This window comes from Notamacropus eugenii, chromosome 2 (genome assembly GCF_028372415.1).
Source record: "Notamacropus eugenii isolate mMacEug1 chromosome 2, mMacEug1.pri_v2, whole genome shotgun sequence".
NCBI lineage: Eukaryota > Metazoa > Chordata > Mammalia > Diprotodontia > Macropodidae > Notamacropus > Notamacropus eugenii.
Window position 1 is genome coordinate 36180861 of NC_092873.1, and position 19063 is coordinate 36199923.

At 42.1% G+C, this 19063-nt stretch overlaps 1 protein-coding gene across 3 annotated transcripts in view; it reads right to left on the reverse strand.

Annotated features, from left to right (window-relative positions):
- The window catches only part of FAM222B (family with sequence similarity 222 member B), a 61728-nt gene that overhangs the window by 13088 nt on the left and 29577 nt on the right, over positions 1-19063 (reverse strand). For all 3 annotated transcript variants that reach the window (XM_072639788.1, XM_072639789.1, XM_072639790.1), the window contains one exon: positions 732-853. In XM_072639788.1, coding sequence (XP_072495889.1) covers positions 732-813 — 82 coding nt within the window. In that variant the 5' untranslated portion in view covers positions 814-853. Of the gene's footprint in view, positions 1-731; positions 854-19063 lie in introns of those variants that run through there.

Consider the following 19063-nt stretch of genomic DNA (forward strand, 5'->3'; position numbering starts at 1 on the left):
AACTCTCAACTGTTCCAGGAAGGCAGCTCCCAAACCTCTATCCAGATAAGTGTCATTCTGCTTTCCAAGTCTGCCTGGCTCTAACCCTCAACACATAAGGAGCAAGGTCAAGGGAAAGGAATTCCTGGATCAGCACCTGCACAAACCAACAGCACAAGTGGTATCTAGTGGTGCCCTGATTTGCACTCTCTGTTTCCACCAGCCTGACACAATGAAGACCAGAGTGAAAGTTCTTCTCTAGGGTCATTCCATCACCCCCAAAGCATCTGCTACGTTGCTGGTCAGTCATGTCTGATTCTCCATGAGCCCATTTGGAGTTTTCTTGGCAAATATACTGGAGTGGTTTGTCATTTCCTTCTCCAGCTCATTTTACAGATGAGTAAACTGAGGCAAAGAGGGTTAAATGCCTTGCGCAGGGTCACACATCAAGTAAGTGTCTGAGGACAGATATGAACTCGAAATTGAATGTTCCTGATTCAGGCCTGGTATTCTATCCATTTCATCACCCAGAAACCCCATAAAAGCATCCACTATGGAAGGGAATAAATAAAGTCTGGCAATTTTTCCATCACAGTGGATCTCACTGAAACCTACAGGTATCCCTCATGATTAGGCAGCTGCTTCCTCACTGTCACTGACAAGCCAGGTTAAATGCGTGGGTGAAATTTGCCTTTCGGTTCCGCCTCAGTCCTGAACAAGGAGCCCTGTCCAGTTCTGCCCACAAAACTTACATTTCTGAAGTCCAGTGTTCATCTGCGTGTGAGAGAGAAGCTGAAAGGACAGGTCAGTTGGCCCAGGCAGACAGGCTAGCATGGCAGATCAGCATCCGCATAACATGGGGCAGTCACTCACACTGGAAGAAAAGAAAACAGTTAGGATACAAAAACCTACAACCTTAGCAAGTACCTGGGAGAGGCCGAGTCACGTTCACTCTGGCATGTACACCCAAGCCTCAGGATTTCCAAATACGTGACTGAATTAACAACGTGCTCATTTATCTAAGGGCAACAGCAAGCTGGCCCCCACCTGCAACTTTGGCTAAAGAGACATTCCCAACAGCACAGCCATGTGCTCAAGAGAAAACTGCCTGCCTGGCTAAGTGACAGTATTGTTCCTTCTGGGGCCACATTATCCCCATCCTCCTCACCCACCAATGGGACCATTCAGCCTTTGTGCTTCCTGTCATCTGCCTCAAATAAAGCAGAGGTTGCCAATTCCGGAACCCCTTGGTGACTTTGGACAGGGCTCCTGATGCTGCCAGAAGAGGAAAAGCTTTTTGCATTTAAGTCACAGGGAAGGGCCACAACAGCACCATCTCCTTATGGCCAATCGCAAAGGAGATTCCCCCCCCAAAAAATGTAGAACAACGTCCTTGACAGGGGAAAAACTCCCAGTTTCAGTATCCTATCTCAAATTATCTGCAGCCCTAGGGAGAGTGTCAAAGCTTCTTGGAGTCAGGAAGTCGACTGTTTCCCCAGGCCACCTCTTAACTGTTTGTGACCTTTAAAAGCCAAACAATTCTTGATAGGTGGGAGAAGGCCCAGCTTTGTTCACAAATAAGTAAATCAAGTGTGGGGATTCCCTCATCCCAACTGCCTGTCCCCTATTTAAAAGTGGCTTTTCAGTACCTCCTGGTACTCAGAATGAGGCAACACACTTATTTCATTTGCGCACCCTATTCAGCCCCAACTGAAATGGACAAAATTGAAAGCTTTTGCAACACAAGAAAAAAAACAATGCTAAGGAAAGAAACACGGGAGCTTAGTTGGCAAAAGGCCTCTGTGGAGCATATAACCTTGAAACTCTGCCTTTAGCCACCCTGGACAAAGTGACAAGGTAACCTATCTACAGATTACAAGGATTAATCTTAGCCTGTCTTCAGCTCAAATTTCCTCCTGTAGGGGCACCCCTGGCAAAGATATAAGCTTTTTATACATCAGGAGGCAATCTGGTTCCTAAGATGGAAGCATTAAGTTGGAAATTTCTTCAAGCAACAACAAAGCAGGAAAATTCCAGGAAAAGTCCAAAGGTTAAAATTACAGGATAACAAGCAACCCCACCCCCCAATATTTCCTGAGAAGAAAAATCAATTTTATCAGAAGGCTCTTTATAATGTTTGGGACAATTAACAGTCAAAGTTGCTTTGTAAAAGACTTCTCAAGCTGTGTTTTAAGACAGGAACTATAAAAATGAATTAAAGATCACATGCCTCACAGGGAATGGAACTAAGACTTAACGTCTGGGGGTGACAGAAAGTCCAAGTGTTTCCTTAGCAGCTTGTCTGAGTAGCGATGTTCAAAATCTCTGTTAATGGGGAAAGTAAGTGGGAGCATCAAGTGGCAAACCAATCACCTTTTTCTCCTGTCTCTACCTGAGTCCACTCAAGAGGGAATGCCAGTCAGGAACTGAGAATATTCAATTAATTCTACAACTTTTGGAGTAATGGTTAAGAATCTCAGAAGAGAGGAAACAGAGCAATGAAGGCCTTATAAAAGAGGGTGTTTTGATCCCAAAGTAAACAAGGAAGAGAATGTTACAGGACCAAAAAGTCTAGAAGATGAGTTATGTGGAAAGTAACAGCTATACACCATAACCTCAAATCCTTAGAGGTTGACAATGGGCCTAGGTTTCACGAGAAAGGTTAACATAACTTGCTACAATGGCCTCGGGACCCCTTACACCATTAATTAAGGACTCAAAAGAGTTTCTGTTTATGTGACTTTTATCTACAGATACTTACTGTATTAGAAGTGAAAACCTCAATATTATTATGAAAGTGGTTTTGGCCTTCCCCCTCCCCACCTGGAGAACCAGCTGACTGAGTAGACAGAGCTTTGGAATCAGGAAATCCTGAGTTCCAATCCTCCCTCTGACACAGTCATACTAGCGATGCTATGGCGCAAGCTACAAGCTCTCTGCCCAGCTCTCTAAGACTATTTGGTACAGACTTGCAGCTCCACATTGAAGTGTTCCCAACCTCAAAGGTCTGTAAAAACCACCTCAGAAAGGTGAATATAAGTGAATTCACATCTCTTCCTCAGTCATTTTCATCTTTGAAAAACACCATTTTGGAAAACTACAATTCTACCATAACCAGAGGCTGTTAAAGTCTTCTCATTTGGGTACCTCCTCCTTTCACCAAGTTTGACATGATCATATCAGATCATTAAAGCTACTGGAGCTATGAATGCAACTAAATAGGGTTCGTTAGTCTTGAAGGGAAGGATTCTCTGAGGGAGAGAAGAGGAGAGAATGCATTCTAGGCATGAGGGACAACCCAAACAAAGGCCCTGGAGACAAGAGATCGAAGACTGTGTGTCAAGACCAGCAAGAAGACCAGTTATGATGAACTGTGGAGTTCTTGAAGGTGAATAATTATACAAGAAGGCTGGAAACAGCTAGAACCCAGCTGTCAAGGGCTTTAAAAGCCAAACAAATCAACTAGAATTTATTGTCTATTTTATGTTATATGTGATGGAGATTAATGAAAAAGGGAAAAAAAAATCAGTCCCTGTTCTCAGAGACCTCACATACAATTATGTACAAGTGGGGAGGGGGTGGAGTCTCAGAGGGAAGGTACAAAAATTAAGTAAGACTAGGAAAGGCCTCTTACAAAAAGTGAGACCTGAAGTGTCCTTTTTCAAGATGAACAAGGTCAGTACCACTGGGTTACAGAGAACATGGAGGGTATAAAAGGGTCAGGTTATGAGGGACTCATAAAAGCCCAAAGGATTTTGTATTTGATCCTGAAGGCAGGTAACAGAGTCAACCACTGGAATTTACCAAATGGATGTATGTGATTGATAAGAGCAGAAGTGCATTTTATAGGAAGATCAATTTGACAAGTGAGTAGAAGATGGTTTGGAATGGAGATGCTGTTGGATGCTATATACAACATCAGTCCAGGTGTGAGATGTTGCCAGCTTGGACTAGGGTGATGGCAGTGACTGAGGAGAGAAGAAGGGGGTGTATTCCAGAGATGTTATTTAAAGCAGCAACAAGACCACTTGACAATAAATTGAGTGAGAGAATGAGTGAAGGGTTGAAGGTGAAACCTAGGTTGCAGGCCTGGGTAACTGGCAAGATGGTTGCACCCTTGACCATAATAAGGAAGTAAGGCAAAGGGAGAGTTTGGGGGAAAAGATAAACTCAGTTTTGGGTAAGTTGAGTTTAATAAGTCAACCAGACATCCAGTTTGAACAATCTGACTAACAGGCAGTTGGAAATACAAGAACAGAGGTCTGTATTTGACACTGGAAGCAACAGAAAGCCACTGAAATGTATTTAGTAGGAATGTGACATGGAAGTGACTATTCTTAAGGAAAATATCTGTGAGGCTATTGTAATAGTTAAGGCAAAAAGTGATGCAGACCTGAACTAAGGGAGTGGCTATGCGAGTAATGAGGTGTCAAATGTGAAAGACGTTGCAGAGACTCAATCAACAAGATTTGGCCACTAAGTAGACACTTGGGGTGAAGACCTGAGGATCTCACTGAGGTGGCAAACTAGAACGACCTGGACAGAAATGGGGGGGGCGGGGCGGGGGAGAGAACTTCTACTCAGATTTACTAAGTTAGATTTCTACATGTTCAGTCTGAAATTCGTAACAAGTAATGCAGTACTGGCATTTGGGAGAATGGGCCTATATTTTGGCAATGTTTATCTAGAGATAATTAAAGCCATGAAAGCTCAAATGACAGAATGTAGAAATAAAAAGGACCAAGATGACGTCTTGGGGTACACACACAGTTAGGGTGTAGCTATCATAGCCCGTATACAACTGATGAACCAGCAGTGACTGAGAAACACATACAAGTAAGACAAATACAAAGAAAATCAGGAGACAAAAACCCAGAGGAGAGAGTGTGTCAACACTGTGAAATGTTGCAGAGGACAAGAAAGATGAAGAAGACTGAGAAAAAGGCCATTCCACTTGGCAGTAAGAGATATATTGCTGCCTGCAGTTTCAGGTCAGACTGCAAAGGGTTGTGGAATAAATGGACAGAAACAGGAGAAAACCAGTGTAGACAGTGTTTTCCCAGTTTGGCTGAGAAAAGGGAGCCCTAGAGGCCAACAGTCTGAGAGAACAGCAGAATCTACTTTTCAGGTTTCAGGATGTGGGACGTGAGCATGTCTGAAGGCAGCACAGGCTCAATGATGAGACAAGATGCTATAGAAAACACGAGTAGAGGGGCTGGCCTCTCTCATTACAGAAAAAAGTGGGATGGGATGGGAAGACAAGGGCGCTCCCCTGGAATGGCCTCCACTTGCTGATTTCTTCAGTGAAGTTTGAGGCGAGTCGTCCCATGAGATGGCGGGGCTTGTAGAGGAGGTATGGGAGATCTCATGGGAGAGAAGTTTTGGATTTCAAGGCAGAAAGAACAGGATAAAATATCATATATTTCAACAGAGAGAAAAGTGATAAATTTCTTGCAGAAGACTTATAAAAATATGAGAAAGACTCCCTAAAAATTCCAGAGAAGCATTTTAAAATGTAGATGCCATGGAGACACCTGACCTCCAAGGCCCTCTTCAATCGTTTCTGAACATTATCCTCCAGTCTCCGACATCATCTGTAATTCCTTTTTATCACTGCTGGCTGTTGCCCTGAGTCCTTTCTGTGGGTGTTCTGGGTAGGTATCCAACTTCCACCCTCAGCTCTTTGGTATTTTGGCTAAGAAATGGCGGGTTTCATTGTAGGTCACAGTTAGATACAGCTGAGCAGCAGAAGCAGGGGTGGAGATCTCCCTGTGGCTTTATTTAGCTCTGATCTAAGTGCAGAACAGTATCTTCTGAAGGAGGGCCAGGTGAGGATGGGTAGGGCTGTGACCCCAAAACCTGTAAATGAACAGGAAGAAAACAAACAGCTCCTAGCCCCCCACCCCAAAAAGGAGTCACAGGGTCATTTTAGCATTATAAAGCATTCTTCTGGAGGCCTGGAAGATGAGAACAGACCTTTCATGAAAAATCCCCAATCACCCACATATTCTGATTACCAGCTGGCTTTTCCTTGAACTTAAATTCCAATATGATTTTTGCAGCTGATACTTCCAGATGCACAACTGGATATAGAAATCAACACTCCGACCACCTGAAAGGGACTTGAAATCTAGCTCCTTGCTTCCAAAGGGAGCCATGGACTATACTAACCCTTTGTTCAGGGAGTCAGGGTAACAGAAAACAGCGAGAAGAAAGCCAAAGACATACTTGGCAGGCCTACTGCTAGCCCCTCACTGCCTGCCTAAGTTGAGATTCTCTGCTCCACTCTGCCACATCGGCTCAAAGTACCACAGATGAAGAAAATGAGCCCCACAGAGGTTAAGTGATTTTGATTTGTCCAAGGTCACATACAAGTATCGGCAGAGCCAGGATTTGAATCCAGTGCCTTGTTTCAAATTCACTGCTTTTGCCTCATGAGGTCTTTGCATCGATGGAAATGTGAAATTCTGACAATTATTCATCTTTTCTCATCCCCTCCTCCAATTCAGCTCTTCCACATATACAAAAGTGTGATCAGCATTCACTTCTGAATTAAAACTGTGGTCCCAAGGATGAATTACTGTTTGTGGATTTTAATTAAAAAAATGAAATTGGGGGCAGTGGCATCTGAGACCCCAGGTAAAGAGGTAAAATGTTATATACCCTGTTATTTATGACTCCAATTTATAAAAGCACTCAACAGTGAAAATCCTGGGGGCATATGCATCACAAGAGAATGTGATTAAAACTAATTGTGAGATTGCATTAATTAAAAGACTCATTACCACTATCCTTGGTTAAGTTCCCCTTTCCATAAGCTACCCAAAGGTTCCTTTTGATGACGGCCTTCCATCTCTCCAAAAGAGTTTGTATTTTTCTTCCTTTTGCCTGTAAAGCTACCACCCAGGGTCTCAGTAAGGGCCCAATTATGAGTCCAAGAAAGCGACAAAAAATTAATGACAAAGGCAAAAAAGGAACTAAAAATATCCATACTGTTTGACAGAGATCCTACCACACTGGCCATGTAATCTAATGAAGTCAAAGCCAGAAAGATTCTCTATACTCCAAAATATTCACAATAGCACTTTTTGTCGCAGTAAAGGACAAGGGATACCGATTGACTAGGGAATGGCTAAACAAACTGTGGCACATGGAATATCATTGTGCCCCAAGAAATAAAGCCTGAGAAATTCAAGATATGCTAGGTAAGACCTCAGGAAAACAAGAGATATGATGACTGCAACACTGATGAAAATATACTTTCCTCCTCCCTTGAGAGAGGAAGGTGGAAGAAAGGGAGGAAATTTATGGGAGTGGATTGTTGCATATGTTGTCAGATGAGGTGGTTTTTAAACCTTTACCAGGAAGTCTTGTGAGATGGGGGAGGAATTTATTTAGAAATAAATTTTATGTAAAAACAAAAGCTATAAATTTAAAAAGGAATTGCTGGCTCATAATGATGTGACAAAGACACAGTTTTGGAAAGAAAAAGCCTGTCGAGTGATTGAAGACTTTATAACCAGGGACCAGATCCTTCCATTTTTATAGTAAGGTCTCCAGTAGGAAATCACATGAACTGACAGAGTAGGGCACAAATATGAATCCCATATCAACTCAGGAGGGCAGACTATCTTACTGAGTAAGGTGAAGGTCATCTCCATTCACTTGATCCAAAGTCCTTTAGTTATTCCTCAGAAGCCCTCTGCCCCATCTCTAATTCAGTGGTGTCACTCTCCAAGTTCAAAGGGAGGCAAAAGAAGAATATATATCTATCCCTGAGACATCCTGTCCCCCCACCCCCATAACAAGATCTATAGTTTGGGATGTTCTTCTAAGGATCCACCTACAATATATCTACAGTCTTCACTTTACCAATTGGCATGAACTTGGGGCTTATAAAAATATGTTATATCCTTCAGTGTCTTACTACTAGTTGTGGAAAAGAAGTTCAGGAAATCTCCTCACTTTATGACCTATATTGTAAGCTTCTTAATGACACGGCCTAACCTCGTCCAAGTCTCATGCTGCCCTCCTTCTCCCGAGCCAGCATTTAGAACAAGGCGACAGATCCAGCAGGGGACTGACAATTATCAGTGACCCACATCCTCCCTTTCTGCATTCCTCCCATCCCTGAAGGATACACAAACACCTAAAGTAGGACTCTGAAAACTGGTCTGAACAACTTACCCATACAGGTCAGGAGTAAAAAGGAAGCAGTTTTGTACTATATACTGACAGCTTCACTTGGCTTCTCTTCTTAATCCGTGCTAAATGGAAGCCATTTATGTTTCTGAAAATGCAAAAATGCATGCTTTTGTGGGTTTCAGGCACCTAGACCAGAAGCTCTAATTTTTCATTATCCTCTGTAATGGGCTTGCCTTCCCAAAGCCCTTTCAGGAAGGGCATCAGGGCTAGAGGCTGGCTTACTGATGAATGGCTTTAGGGAAACCAACTGACCACAGAATGAAAAAGACTTATTCATGAATTCAAGTCAAGCTATTGGGTTCCAGGAGAACTATGCTCACAGGGCTCCATGGCTTTGTGCCCAGCAAGATACAATGGAAGAAAATAACAACAAAAAGAGAGTAGAAAGAATTTAACTTCCTCCAGATTAGGTACAAATGGTGAATTTTTACCACCTTTGGCAATTTCTTTGAACACTTGAGCTGATTCAGAGTATTTCAAATTGCTTATTGGGGTGAAATGGAACACAATAAATAAGGGGCGAATTATCCAAGCCTTTGATCTTCAAAGCCTGAGCCCAACACTCCAAAATTTAGGAATCGCTGTAAAAGGACTAAGGTACCTGGAAACAGTAACCTCAAAAGTAAAAGAGAAAACGGAAGCAAAAGGTCATTTCTGAGAAGGATTTCAAAGAAGGAAACTTTTTAGAGAGGGGAAGCCTGTAGGTGATGGAAGGCTGGCCCCAAAACAAGCTAGGCTCCACTGCCTTCCTAAAAGATGGCTTATTAGCCCTGTAGACGTTAGCCTCAATGCTATTCCCAATGGCTGTGTTAGATGAAGTCCAATCTAGCCAAACAAACCCTCAGGTAATGAAGTAAAAATGGTATCATGAAAAGGCAAATGGAATGATTCAAAAGCTACTGACACTTGGCCATGAAGCAGTTTCTGGAGGTCATTTATTCCTTAGTTACTTGACCTCTTCCAAGTGTCAAGTGAAGGGCAAAAGAAGATCCCCAAGGTGCCTTCTAAGGCTCTCCTGAGCTCACTTGCCCCTTGTGAAAGAGATGCTCAGAGGCTCCTCATACACCCACTGGGTTTCTGCACAGCAAAGAAAGGTGGTGCTGAAACAGTCCAATTACCAACCTGACACTGCCAACCAAGGGCAAAGCACAACCCTCCTGGTCTTTAGCTTCCTCACCTGTAAAATGGAGAACCACTGGGGAAGGTTCAGCTCCTTACAGCTCTGAATCTGTGATGACTATATATACAGATACTGGAGGCAATGGAGAACAACTGACAAACGCACACAGCTCTACTTCAGCTTTTCTAAAGCTGAATTTTAGGTTTAATTCTGAATTTTACCTGCACTGTTATTTAGGGTAAACTTTTAAAAGTTACTTATTAAAAACGAGTTAAAAATTTTAAACAACGGATGGCCACAGAAAGTCATCCTTGGATTTAAAGCTTCCTATCTATAATTCCAAAAAGGGAATAACATATATTTGGATAATTTAGAGCTAGCTCATTGTAGTATATATAACTAAAGGATCCAGATTAACACAAGCATCATTTCCTCAATATAGACTTAGATTTAGGGTTAGGGCTTAAAATCAGGTCCTATCTTTCGCTGTCAAGACTCACTATCTTAAGATAAACACCCTGCCAGTCTCCAAAACTCTTTATACCCATTATTCAACAAGAAATAAGTGCTTATTGACTGACTGTCCATACAATCCAGTGAGGTGACTAAGGCAGACAAGGTCACCCTATTTTAGAGATGAGGAATATAAGGCCCAAAGAGAATAAATGATTTGGCCAAAGTCACAGGGCTAGTAAATGCCACAGCTAATTCTAGAAACCGGATCCCAAGATCCCTACTCTTTCCACCATACCACACTGACTTTCATGCTGGACATAGTAATAAAAACACTCAGTTCCAATAAAACCTCCAAAAACAAAGCTGTAGAGGGTGTCAGTGGCAGCCACATGGATGTGAGGCAACTTGCACGGCCAGCTCCCTGCTTCCTCTACTCCTTCACAGCTTCACCTGCCACTCGGGATCTGCCTCTTAACAGGGTCCTGGGAACAAGGGGCAAAGCAGACTACCAGCAAAGCTCTAACCACATCAATGAGCCACTAGGAAAACGCCTGCAAGATTCAAGTTTATAGAAAGAGTAAGCTTCAAACGTAAGTACGTGGTTGGATCGCTGCATTATGGGAAAGTGGCATTACTCTCCTAGAGGAAACTGTCAGAAAATAAAGAAGTAATTAGGGAACAATTACTCTCTTTACCCTCAGCTAGAAAGCTCTCCTACCCCTGTGTCCTGGATGCCAAGGAAAGCAGCGACCCCTGACGGACTCCAAATTAAAACCCATCTCTCAAACCGGAGTACATACAGATCCTAAGGCAGCTTTCTCCAGGGAGGTTTGTGTACTCAATCTTCCAGTAGAGGAGAACCATAAAAAACTGGGAAAGGGCTAAATGTTGAACAGTTGGTGAGAGGCTGAATCAAAGAACAGCAGAGCAACGGAAAACAACTGAAGGTGGCCGAGATGAGGACATTCTGAAAACTAGATTTGGAGTCAGAAGACTTGGGCTCAAATCAACTCTGCTTAAGAGCCAGGGAATCTGGGTAAATCACTCCCTCCCTACGCTTCCACTTCCTCTTCTGTAAAATGAGTCTGGACTCAATCATTTCAAAGACCCCTTTCAGTTCTAACACCTAAAATTCAAGCAAATATGTAAACGATCAAAACAGCACTTACAATGACTACCAAAAGGGGGACATCTGTACACCATAGAGGCCAAACAAGCTAGGAAGGACATTTGGTACACAGAAATTAATTTTTAAATTACACAGGTAGTGTATGTTGTCAAAGTATATAATTAGTGTACTATTATACTGATTTTATTGGAGAGGAAGAGGGAAAAGAAGAAAAGCAGGGCCATGTGTTGCTTCCGTGAGATCTAAGGAAGAAAAGGCAAGCATCCTCGGAAACCATCTGAGCCACCCTCCTCTAATCCTAACAGGACTGAGTTAAACCACTTTGAGTGGGGAGAAGAATCTAAGTTTTGGGTTGGTTTGGGGTTTTTTTGAGGGGGAGGATAGGATGACACCACTTCTAATGCTTCCAAGTCAGAGTACATAGTTAGAATGTAACCTTTTTAGATTTAGAAGGTCTCTATGAACACCACCTTGCATAGCTGTATGAAGCCCCCAGCCATGGAAACATCTGATAAAGATGTGGAATGGCCAGCAAACCCAATCTAAGGAGGGCTCAGTGGCACACTATAGGGCTCTCTCCCCGACCTTTGGTAAAGTCACCACAGTGCTGCACCAGGACAAACTCCAAAGCCCCAGTGGTTGCGCCAGATACCTAAAGCTAAAGGGTTTTGGAAAGTCAGGGAGACTGCTAACCCTGGAGAAGGCCTGTGTGCTACTTTACGAGCCAGTTACGGGGAACCACTGAAGCCAGCGATGAGATGTAGGCAACAGGGGCAGCTTCAAGAAGAGGGGAGATGCCACAGAGAGCATCCAGGGAACTCTCCTCACGCTTTGGGTGCTGGACAACAAACACACAGGAGAACAGATTAGCATTTAGTAGTATGCATCACACAAAGCTCTCCCCAAACTGGAGGAATGTTTATCCACAAAAAAAAGGAAAAAAAAGACCAAGTCAAAGTATTTTAAAATTTTAACACCATTTCCTCCCTAGATACAAAAATCTAGAATGGTATCACTAGAATATTTTCTAGATTGCCTGGATAGACAGCACTTACCTCCAGAAGATTCTTCCATGTTCATACATTAACTCCAACAGTAATCAGTGAATGAACAGGGTCACTATAGTACAAAGGCAGGATGGTTTTGGATAACAACCAGTGTTGGGGAGGTGACATCCTACCACTTTTTTTTTTAAAGGAATGAGATCAATCAGCTGGAGTCAGGGGACATGGTCAAGTCCCAACTCTCCTCCTTACGACCTATACAAGTAAACTGTACGGCATCTAAGGTCCCTCCCAGCTCTGGCCCTGCTCCTCTGATCTATGTAAAGCAGCTAAAGTAAAAGTATGAGAACAACTTTTCATGCTTCTTCTCAATCCGTGTTAGTGTTAGGCAGGGATGATGTCTGGGACTCCCATTCTCCCCAGACTGGGAAGGGAGCTCATGGTAGATTTATGAGAGAATGGGGTTTAGTCCTTACCTCAGTGAGTCATGGTTCCTCTCTCCTACACACTTTGTTTTAACTAACAACAAATAAAATGGACATTTCCACACACATAGCACAATAAAAGAGGATTGTTCACTACAGGTCTCTCTTATGTAGAGCCTGCTCTTCTTTATAAATTCAACTTGTCTGGGACTCTTCCTGGCTTTGCTTCGACAACCATTTCTTCTCCCCCCTCCCTTTTGCTACCTTCTCCCTATTCCCCTCTTCCTCCCACTACTTCCAAACCAAGAAAAAAAAAAACCAAACCATATCCCTTATAACAAATACGCAAAGTTAAGCAATACTAACTCCCACACTGGCTGTGTCCAAAAATGTATGTCTTATCCTGCATCTTGCATCCATTTCTTCTCTGTCAGGTACAATGGGGGCTACAAAGACAATAAAACACCATTCTGGGGAACTTCTCTCACTGGAATTTCCCAGTAGTCACTCCTAGAAAGATATCAAGGTTTTTGTTTTCTTTTTTTTTAACTAAAAGACTAAGTGGCAGGCAAGGCACAAGGAGGGAGGGAGGATTTAGAATCAGTTTCCCATTCCCTGCCTGCATTCTCCCATTGCTGCCTCAATCTCCATTTCAGGTTTTTGTACTTTAACAAGTCAAGATTATGCTTTTGGGTGGTTACTATTCACAATTCTAGTCAGACAACAAAATTAATCAGACTGAAAAGGTAAAACACATACAGAACACCATCTCAAGGAAAACTCAAATATTGTTAACAGTTTGCTTCCCTTCTACAGCAGGTCCTTAATCTAACAGAATTACTGGCTCCAAAAATATCATTTTGGAAACTTCTCTTAATAGTGATGTAGTTCCAATGAGGTTAAGAGTATGTACTTAAAATATTCTATCATCAATCAAACCAAGGGTTCTCTTTTCTCGTTTTTCCTTTCATGAAAAATTTAAAATCTAACTTGAAGACCAAATTGTACCTTGACAATGACTATAACCTTTCAGTAGTCACATATGTGCTTTGAAAGACATCAGCCCTATTTCAGGCCATCAGGTCCTATGTGATATGCCAAAGTAAGTTCAAGAATGATCTCGGCACAGAAGGCCAATTAAAATGATGCTTCCCAACAGATTCCTTTAAGGTACTATATATTCTATACAGCTCTTCTTCAAGGGAAGGGCAGCGCATCTTAACTGTACAATAGATTTTTACATTGCTTCTGATCTCTTGTCTAAATGAAGAGTAGGAAAAAAAATAACTGCAGTAGAGGGAGAGGGTGAAATGCGTCACTCTGGTTATTAAAATCCATCAAGTTCATACTTCAGCCTTGCTAAAACTACTGCCAAAAAAACTGACTTGCAAGTAATTATCACTCCTATCTGCAATAAAAGTTAATTGGACATAATTGAACTAATGCCCTAATCAAAGGAAAGCTGTGACTGGCAGTGAGCCGGCTCTCCCTGCTCCTGTACCAGGCAAATGAAACTGCTAACAATAATTTGTGGACAAACACAAAATTGCTCTCGTGGTCTCCCCTACTGCAAATCACTCAACGATTCCAGCTAATGCCCAGCATGTTGGGCCAAGAAAAAGTCATTAAAGGAGTGCTCCCTTAGCTAAAGAGGCATTTGAACAATAACCAAGCCCATTAAGAGCTCAGGCTTCCAGAGAACTGTGAAGTTTCACTGGGTACCTTCAATGAGCAGCCCTGACCCAATGCCCAAGCTCTGAATTATAGTAGATTTATAACTCCCTCCTCTCCTCAAGCCTCCTCCCCCATGATAAAAAAGCTATTTTTAAAAGAAGCCCCATCATTCTGGGCTAGAAAGCTCTTTGCATTGATAAATGATCTCCTTCTATAAGAATCGTGGGTAATCTCTATTTGGGCCAAGCGGACTTGCATCTCTGTATCTTTTCTGTTTCAATGGCGACCCCTTCTTTGTCAAAGAAAAAACTCCTGCTGGCTCATTCCTTTATCGTCAATTGCATATAAAAACTGTGCCCTTTCCTCCAGAATTTAATGTTAGACTTCTGCTTTCCAACTGCGGCCCCTGCATAACCAGGAGATCTTACCCTTTGTGTCATGGAACCTTTCTCAGAATGCTTTTAAATATATAAAGTAAAACACATAGAATTACAAAGGAAACCAATTCTATTGAAATATAGCTATCAAAGTGTCTCCCCATCCAAGTGAAAGCCAGCCCTCTCAGGAGCTCCAGGACTGCAGGTTAAGAATCCCTGTGATGTTAGAAGATCCTAAGATGGCCACGAACATTTTGAAATCTCAGAAATTAGTGATCCTGCCTTACAGAAGGAAGAAGAGGACACCTGCTCTTTACCTCTGCTTCAACAGTCAATGTGCACCAATCAGGAAGGACCTTTAGACTTATTAGAGTGGCTTTTTATATTTTGCTGAAGTGGAAATAGCCGAAACATAACGCCACCTCAAAGCGGTCAATGTTGCTCATTTGCTTCTCATTCTAGGCCAGTTTGAAGCCTTTCTTTTCTGCCTTCAGCCCACGTACTTCCTATCTGACCCAATGTTGAAGATGAGGGAGAGGGTCCCCATTCTTTGCCGGATGATCACTGTACTTACCTGCAGGCTATTTTATTAAGTGGTCCTTTCACTGTTCTCTTTTCCAGGCTAATTAATCAGGTTTCTTGGCTTTTCTTCACAAAGCTTATTTCTCTAGTTTTTTCCAGTGGACTAGACCAGATCTGCCTCCAGCAAGATGGTCACATACATCACTGATTCCCCCTTGCCTACAAAATCCGAGACATCCTGTCAAAGAACCCTTCTGGAAGAAATGAAGACAACAAGTTGTTCACCAGTTCCAGTTCAACACACTGGAACAGCTTGTAACTAGGTGATTGATAAAAGCTGCAGTGTAACTATAATTAATGTTTTCCCCTCCTTGGAAGGCAAGCTCAACTCTTTTGCACTCACACCTTTAATGAAAAGCAATTTATCAATTTGTTTTGAAGAGCTGAACTATGCCTCTTTAATGCAAAAAGACACATACCTCTTAAAGCAACACTGTGGTACAGTAAGGCATGCCTGTGCACACAGGAAAACAGAACCAAGGCTGCTATCAATGCAGTTCTGACTCATGGCCAGTTTTTCTCAAGACAGAATGATTTTAGGGAGCATTAGTTCCAGAGATTCAACACTGGCACACAACCCTCTAAGCTGACAGCAAGTCACCTCAACATAGACAAAAGAGCAATCTCCCCCCAAAAACGTTTCACAAATGAAGATGGTGATGGATCGCAGTTTGGACACCTGTTCAGTTGCTTAAGAAAAGGTTTTTAAAACATCTACCCTGAATGTTCCCTAATCTGACCTAATTTTGATGCAGACTGTAGAAACAGGGCAAGAAGGTCTTCTCTCCAAGGGACAGGTTCCTTTTGCCAACTCTGTGAAAATATTCTAACATGCTCGGGGTGCACCATACTTCACAGGGTTGGGAAAAGCCTTTTGTGTGAATTTATAACAATACCTGGCCAGGTGGAGGTTTGGATTATCTGCTAACTTGTCCCCTCTGGTCAGTTTATGTTGTGGGTGAGAAGTTCTAAGAGAATCTCTTTTAAAAATCATAACTATCATGTCAGCTACAAAATCACTGACTGGATACTACTAAGTGTCATATTTCCCTTTCACTGACATTCAAGATGTTTTCTTCCATCCATCAGCCATTTGAAATGGCACGAGAATTTTTCTTTGCGGCATGGCCCTCGGTGTGGGACAGAGCACTGAGAACTATCCCTAAGCTCCTTTTCAACTCTAAACCTATGGTGCTGTGATCTTGCAGGTTCCCATAGTAGTATGTCATTAAACAGTACAGTGGCAAGAACTCTGGCAGTCTGACAGGGTAGAATATAGGAGAACAAATCCCTCGCTCTGGCCGCTGTACTTTATTCCTGTGGCATAAGACTTCTGACTGCCATAGCACACTGCTGACTCATCTTTTCAGTTCACTAAAAATTCCAGGTCTTTCTTCCATCTGGTAATGTTCTGCCAGGACCTGGGGGCAACCTGATTTTAACCCCCTACTAGTCTACTAGTAACTTTGATCTAATCCTACCCGAAAGCTTACTTCTGTCTCCTCTACAACATTCCCAATTAGTGACCTAATCTCCTTCAGAAGCTTCTGACAAGAAACACATTCAGGTTCATTTCAATACCACTGCCAAAGCAGTCCATTCCATTTCTGAACAGTCTCCACTTTTCCTTCTGTCTCCTTGCTGAGCTCCCATTTGCTGGTCCTAGTCCCACCCTCTAAGATCAGGCAGAAGAACTCTAATCCTTCCATGATGATGCTTCAGATACTGAAGAAGACAACTGAGCCAATCCTAACCACAAGGCTCAGTCTCAACCTCAAGATCTGCAATCCCATTAACTAATAACCCTCATATGGCAACAGTTTCATGTCTCTAGTATAACACTGGTATGGTTAGTTTCTCCAGGGCAAGTTTCAAAATGTGGTACCCAGAACTGGATACAATACTCTGTATGTGTTCTGACCCAGGCTGAAGGTTTCAAAAGGGCTAGCAGCTCTCCCATCACTCTGGATACTACCCTTTTATTAAGGCTAACATTACATGAGTTTTTCTGGTTACCACATCACTCAACTGTAATAAACTGAGTGTGCAAGTCACTAACATTCCAAAAGTTTTCCCATAAACTACTTTCTAGTCACTTTACTGACATCCTAAAATCCAAATCTAATACTTTCCATTTAAGCGTGTCCCATTTCATGCTGTTAATTTCAGCTCATCACTGCAACCTGTCTAAATCAGTGTAGTCTCTCAACATGTCTGAAGCATTAGCCATCCCTCAGCTTCATAGCAACTGAAAATCTAATGTGTATGCTATTTCTATCATCATCCGAGTTAACTGACAAAAAAACAGGAGAGAATTAGAGCAAAGACAGGACCCCTCCAGCACTCCATCAAAGACCTACCTCCAGGTCTATTATCAATCCTTAGTTGTCACTCTTTAGGGCTTTTGGTCAGCTAGTTCCAAACCCACTTAACCATAACAGATTAGATCAGATGACTGCTAGCAGCCCTTAAAACTTATAAATGATCCTACTACCATTTTGTCTACAAAAATACAAAAGATTTTGCAGAATGCCTTGTTGAAATTGAGATATACTACAGTCACACCATTCCCTTGACTGACTAGTCCAATAATACTGTCAAAAAAAGAAATGAGGTTAAACCATCACAATTTTTCTCTCTGAGTGGGTAATAGAATTTGTTCACCTCAGGTGCCAATTTCAATAACAACAAAAGTAAGAAGGGGACATTTTACAGATGAGAAAACCACGCCCCAAAGATCATCAGATGACTCGAGGTCCCAGAAGCATCAGGGGGCAGAGCTGGGATTCAAACACTGGCTTAACTGTCAATGTAATGGCATGACTTGTTCTTGGCAAAAACAAGATAGCTTTTAGCAATTACCTTTTGTGTTTGCAAACCTCTCTTTAAATGATTTGAGAATTTTACTAGGAACTGATGTCAAACTGACTAGCATATATAATGTGAAGTATCCACCTTATTTCCATTAAAAAAAAAAAAAACAAACCAGAACTACCTTTCTCTGATCCTATGTCTAGTTCCTCCTCCGTTAGGCACCATTTCCCCAAACATCAGTGACAGTGGATACTGTTCTTTCAGTACCTGAGGATGCAGTAGGGTAGACCATTGAGCTCACCTAGTGTAGCCAGATGAATCCTTACTACCCTTTCACTTATTAGGGGTCTCAATTTTGTAATAACTACCCATACCACCCTACACATTCTAGAGAGTCTTGTCCTTGGTGGAAAGAAAAGAGTCAAAATACAGCCATAAAAAAGGGGAAAAAAATACAATCACAGATTTTAGATTTAGAGCTGAAATGGTCGGTCACCTATCCACCCTCCTCACCCTATTTTACAGCCAAGGACACTAAGACCCAAAGAAGTCAGAGGACATGCCTAAAACCACAAAGGCAAAGCCATAAACTGTGACTCCAGATTCATTCCACTAACAGTGTCAAACTCAATGAGAAACTGATCCTGCCACTCAGTAAACCACAAATTAAATGTTATCTAAGTCATCCTTTCTTTTATTGATTCTATTAAATATATCCCAATTATATTTAAATCTGGTTCAGGACCGACAGTGGCTGGAACTGTAAGAATTCTGCCATCGTAGTCTACTCCTTTCCCCAAAACTCCCTGGACCCCAAACAAGCATTGTCCTATGCTTAATTTTCCTACTGTCCCTAAAATAGCCTATAAAAACAAACCAAAAATGCACTTCATTCTTATCTTTCTTTTCTTTCTCATATTTCCACCAGATTCAGTTCATCTCCAAATGTGGCCTCCAAAAGCCCCACTGGCATTCTTTGGTACCAACCATCAGCTGCCTCACACGTGTTTGTTTTGCCTATGCTCTTTAAATCTCAGTTGGGTGTCATGGGACCTCCCCCTTATACAGCCCTACCCAGCAGCCTCATTAGATAGAAAGCCTTTACTTGTCTCTTTGGAATCAACTGCTACTCCATCCCCAAATTTCCTTTTGCCAGCCTTCTAGCTCTTGGGAGGCAGCTGGCCTCTTGGATTCTAAGTCTATGGGATCTTACTACGATCTCTATCCTTTCTGAAAGCTATATATTTAGGCTACACATAAAACTATTTCCAACTTGCCCCCTCTTAGTCTACCACTAA